At 35.1% G+C, this 5,834-nt stretch overlaps 1 protein-coding gene across 1 annotated transcript in view; it reads right to left on the bottom strand.

Moving 5' to 3' along the window:
• The window catches only part of LOC112467325, a 12,934-nt gene extending 9,883 nt beyond the window's left edge, over window positions 1-3,051 (bottom strand). The window contains exons 1-6 of the mRNA XM_025035912.1: window positions 2,849-3,051; window positions 2,525-2,651; window positions 2,099-2,205; window positions 1,839-2,012; window positions 1,336-1,493; window positions 773-902 (exon numbers count right to left, since the gene is read on the bottom strand). Coding sequence (XP_024891680.1) covers window positions 773-902; window positions 1,336-1,493; window positions 1,839-2,012; window positions 2,099-2,205; window positions 2,525-2,651; window positions 2,849-2,941 — 789 coding nt within the window. The 5' untranslated portion in view covers window positions 2,942-3,051. The remainder of the gene's footprint in view (window positions 1-772; window positions 903-1,335; window positions 1,494-1,838; window positions 2,013-2,098; window positions 2,206-2,524; window positions 2,652-2,848) is intronic.
• Between the last annotated feature and the right edge of the window lie 2,783 nt (window positions 3,052-5,834).

Here is a 5,834-nt window from a genome sequence, read left to right as displayed (position 1 = left end):
CACACGCACACGCACACGCACACGCACACGCACACGCACACGCACACGCACACACACACACACACACACACACACACACAATAAACTTCGAATTTGATAAAAGCCTTTGGATTTAATGATAAATGATGAAAATCGTCACGGTATGTATTAGGTACATCACATTTTATTTTAGCATTCTATGTATCATTCATCTTGTTAAAAGAAACTACAATCTAAAAAAGTGTCATTATTATTATCGCTAGTCTATTTATTCTATGAAGTAATAATGGATACATTATTAGCTGCTGTACTTTGCCATTATTAGAAATTTCAATATTTAATTAGTTATTATAAATTTTTACTGTTAAATACTTTTATATAATTCGAGTTTCGAGAAAATACAAGCAGTAAGAATCGATCTCGATGTCAACTTTTCAGAAACACAAATAAACCCTTTTAACAGTTCTATGTTTTTTTTTATAACACAAGTGCATCGTGTATTAGGTACATACGTTCATCGAAATAAATAATTCAAAGTCGTGGTTTCTCGACTCTTTACATGTGCATAAAATATAAATTTAATAAATGAATTTTAAGCCCAAACGAATTGTAATGCAGTGTAAGTAAAAAAATAAACTTGATGGTCGGCAATTTTTTGCAACGCTGCAAAACCACAAAATCTATTTTTTTTTTTTTGTTTGAATCATATATTTATTTATGAAAATTGTGGAAGTATCGAGATGCCGGTGTTCGTGTAATAAGAATGATTTGCCATAGATTGCAGGTTTTACACCGAAATCTTCAAATCGGTATAGGACGGTAATTGCACGGCGTAAGCAGGCTGATTGTTTTCGCTGACAAAGATTGCGCCATTCCCTCCTTTTTCGATCAGTTCCACGATAGCGATTGCTACGTGCTCAGGTCTGTTAAACGAAAGAAACACCATTATGTAAATCTATTAAAACTGCGTTTACGCATACATTAAGTATACGTGACGTAAGCTATTTTCAGTACTGCAGGCAGTGAATATTGAAACGCAGCCTATAAATCCTTTTTACGTATATCAATAATTTCTTTGATTAATATATAATTGAATTATAATATTTAAAAAAACAAATTTTATTTATAATTTATTTTAAATATGGTTTGTGAAAAGATATCCACATTAATTTATAATTTAATTCATATAATTTAGATTTAATTTTTTTATTTATAATGATTAATTTCTATGCAGATATTAATGTATGATTTCTGTATTATTTTAAGATTTATTATAGTTTATTCTATTTTTTGTAATTTTTTAGTACAAAAATAATTTTTATTGCATAACAAAACGAAACAGTATTTGCAACCTACGATTGACTCTCCATCGTTGTCATCTCCTTGGCAGCGGTCTCGTCGTCGAGGAGATCCATCGCGTAGACTTTGCTTGACATGTATTTCGAAGCCATGCCAGTGGTAGTAAGACCAGGACATATTATCAATACTCGTACGCCTGTTTTTTCGTAGAAAGTCTGGAAGTATGCAAAAATATTAATAAACGCGTAATTTTAAACATCCTAGCATATATAAGATAAGACGACGATAACATAGTTTAAATAACAGAACAAGAGAGTTTGAGTCGCCAGTAAATAATTAAAATTACTAAAGGTGTTGTAATCGACCCAACTGGCCAAATTTGGGATCCTCGGTCGAAACGTAGCGTTTTTTGATCAATAAATTTGGCCAGTTGGGTCGATTACAACACCTTTAGTAATTATAGTTTAAATAATTTGGTATGAAATGACCAAGTAGATAGATTTTAAATTTGGAATATAGAACCTGCATTTACTATTTATTTATTAAAATCGCATTTTTACCTGTAACGATGAAGTGAATCCGACGACGGCGAAACTCGTTCCGGCGTAAATAGGCGCGAGCGGATTGCCTTGCAAGCCGATTATAGAAGACATATTGACGATAATACCACCTTTTCCGCCCTTGTGCTTCCCCATATGATTCAGACCTAATATCGTGCCACGTACAACCCCTTTCTGATTATAAATACGATAAAACGATAAGAGCATTCGAAAGCAACGAATCTTCGGTAGGAATAACAAATTGATCCTTTGTTACTTACATAATTAATATCAACCATCGGCTCCCATTCCGCGTCGTTCATGATTCCAGCATTATTGATAACAATGTCCAGCGTGCCGAATGACTCTATTGCCTTTTCGAAACAAGCTGCACAAATTGTATATTATAAGTGTATAAAGAAAGCTCTTGTTTGTCGAAAAAAATGTTTCACTAAAATTACTTAATTAATAAATAAATTCAATTAGAAATATAATTTTTCTCCTCCTTTCTTTCCCGAAATACACTTGTTAGATCGATAGACTATTACGTATTTTGCAAATTAGAGTATAAATTTCAAGCCAAATAATTTTTTTTTATAATATGAATATTATTACATATTGCTCGATGACCTGACTAACAGATGATCAAAATTATATTCTTGATTGCACAGTTGATACGTTTAGCAATCAATTATTACGATTCCTACCCGTAAGTTCCTCGGCGTTCGCCACGTTTCCAACGAGGAAAATAGCATGATTCGCGCCGAATTCCTTCTCCAATTCCGCAACAGCATTTTCGCCATTCGAATCGGGCAAATCTATGATTACAACGGCCTGCAAAGTGCGCAATTATTAAGATAAAATGTATAATCCTCATTAAAATATCACTCATCTTTCATTTATGCTTAATTTCGTTGCGTCTGCTTATACGATTTTTATTAATGTCAAAAACGTGTGATATACAGTAATTTGTGGAAAGTATTTATGAATTGTACCGCATTATTTCATGCACTTTGATTTTGTTGAATTACCTTTGCTCCGTTTCGAAGTAATTCTCGAGCGGTGCAATAGCCGATGCCGTTGGCTCCGCCGGTGATGAGCACAGTTTTCCCTTGAATTTCCATTATAAACACGTTGTGTCGAGTGTTTGATATAATTTCAGAGAAAGAGAAAGAGAGATTGCGAATTTCTTACTGACAGAGCAATCCTGTCCAGCACCGATTCGCAAATGAACTTGCCAGGTATTGCTAACGCGAGGAGCCATGGACGTTGAAATTCGAGAAGTCGATAAAATATCAGATGCGGATAGGGATAGAAATCGGATAACGCGAGCTCGTTCTCGAGGTAAACAAGATCGGATTTGCGCATCTAGACGCGAGAAGCATGAGGAAAAAAAATCGCTCGATGTTACATAAGGAATCCATGAGAAATATGATCGAAACCGCTAAAAATATGAAAGAGACACAATTCATCCATTTCGTCTAAGATATCGTTATTAAGGCGTAGGATTATCATCTCGGGTACATGAATTAGATCAAATTTATATAAATATATTAGATCAAATTTATATAAATAAAATATATTATTTTTTTAATTATAATTATTGTGACACGTTTCCAACTAAATTGTAATTACTATTCCTTTTGCAATTAAAAAACATTCGAGATAGGTAGGAAGAATAATTCCCGTAAAAGATATAGAGTTTTTCTTTCATTATAAAGATATACTTGTGATTGATTGATTGATTAATCGTCATTTATTATACGCTCTGGGACACGTCCCCTGAAGCGTTAAGACGTTTAAGGGGGGATTCTGGTTTAGGAGGCTAAAAAAAAGGAGATTTTTATGAATTTTTTTTATTGACAATAATGCAGTTGAGGTTTCTAAACCTTTTACAATATTTAACTGCTTATTTGAAGAGGTAAAAAAAAATTTTATATTGTAAAATAATTGCAAAATGGCGCCGTGGTGTATCTTTAATCAGAGCGCCTCGCCAACAATCTGCGGGAAAGATAGAGAAAAAATTAATTGATCAATCGACTTGATTCAAAAGGCGTTAGATAAAGAATAAACAACCATTCTATGTGAACCTCAAACTTTGGTAAAAATATTAATTTAAATAATTGTTATTGCATAAAAACGGAGGATATTTTTTCTCAAAAATTTCATGTTTTTGTTCAAGTGCTAAGAAAATTTGTATTTTTCAGTTTTTTAAACATGTTGTTGGTTCATATAGAATAAAAATATATAAAAATTAATAATCTTTTTCGTTTTTTTGTCTCAGATCAAAATTGCGGGCTACATTTCTCCCGCAGATGTTGGCGAGGCGCTCCGATTAGAGATACACCATGGCGCCATTTTGCAATTATTTTACAATATAAAAATTTCTTTTACCTCTTCAAATAAGCAGTTAAATATTGTAAAAGGTTTAGAAACCTCAACTGCATTATTGTCAATGAAAAAAATTCATAAAAATCTCCTTTTTTTTAGCCTCCTAAACCAGAATCCCCCCTTAAACCTAAAAGTTTACACAAGTTTCTAAACAGTGGATTTGAATCCCACTTCTGAACTGTAAATTACTTTTACTTGACTTCTTGATGAGCAGTCTTGCGAACCGGATCAGCAGACACCGACGTAATCCGATGCATCTCTTCTAAAAATTCGTCAACGAACTTACATTGAAGTACGGCTGCTGCTTCTCTTAACGAACGGCTCCCAACTCTATTGATTAGTAGATGAATAACATCCTCGTCTGGTAAATTTAAATTCTTCATCAAGACCAACTTGTCCATAGCATAATCTTGAAAAGATTCCTTATGAAAAATCCATCTTCTTGCTTCTACCTTTTGCATTTGCTACGTGAAATAGGATTTTACGTTTGAAACGTCGTACGATGGCGTCTTTAAATATTTGCTTCAAGTCAAACCATCTTCTTGCACTTTTAATCAGTCTTCCAGATGCTGCCAAAAGTAAAATATCCTCCGTTACTCCATGGATCTGAGCGATACGTTCCGCTGTCTGAATCCATAATTCCACTTTGTCCTCTTCGGACGCGGCAAACTCTGGGATTTGCGCAACTAACATTTTAACTGCGTGAGCCGTTGCCACCGAAGAAATTGTGGGACGACGTGTCAACGATGTACCTTTATCCGTTGGCAGATTATTGTCTTCATTTGTCAGCGGGCGAATACAATTTTGAGAATCACTACGATTCATAAATTCGAACATTTGTTGCATCAGCATTTGGCTCTGACGCTGTTGCTCTTGTTGATTACGAGCTTGCTCTCGCTGAAACTCCTGCTGATTACGAGCTTGCTCTCGCTGAAACTCCTGCTGGTTTCGCAGTTGTTCTTGTTGTATCTCTTGCTGTTTTGCCATTAACACACAGATTTGTGATAAATCTGAACTGCTCGGAGATGCAGTGCTTGTCATCTGCGCGACACTTGTAATGCGATTCACTGAATTACGCGTTTTATCTTGCCGATTGAAAAGATTAATTGGACCGGTTCTTTCCAAATGCGATATTATCAGATCAATGCATCTGGATGCATCATTTGGTGGATTTAATCCATAATGCCGAGCCTCCTCTTGCAGCTCATCGTATGACATCTTTTCGAGACGTTGCCGATCCATAATTGGCGATTACAGTTTATTCGCGGCAAAGCACTCCGAAATGGCGGTAGAATATTCGAACACCGAAATGGCGGTAGAATATTCGAACACCGAAAAGGCGGTAGAATGTTCGAGCACCGAAATGGCGGTAGAATGTTCGAGCACCGAAATGGCGAGCTCTTGTGAGAGAGAGAGAGGGAGAGAGAGAGAGAGAGAGAGAGAGAGAGAGAGAGAGAGAGAGAAAGAGAGAGAGAGAGAGAAATAAATCGCGCTGGTCCATTGATTTTATTAAAAGGCAATGCATTTTATTGGCGAGATTAACAACATACATAATACATATCATGTAACGTTTAACAAAAACGAAATCGCCACTGATCGTTTCATCGATGGAAAGCTACAATAAAG

This window comes from Temnothorax curvispinosus, unplaced genomic scaffold, assembly GCF_003070985.1.
Source record: "Temnothorax curvispinosus isolate PA1 unplaced genomic scaffold, ASM307098v1 QBEX01017160.1, whole genome shotgun sequence".
Lineage (NCBI taxonomy): Eukaryota > Metazoa > Arthropoda > Insecta > Hymenoptera > Formicidae > Temnothorax > Temnothorax curvispinosus.
This window is presented reverse-complemented; position numbering and strand designations above follow the sequence as displayed.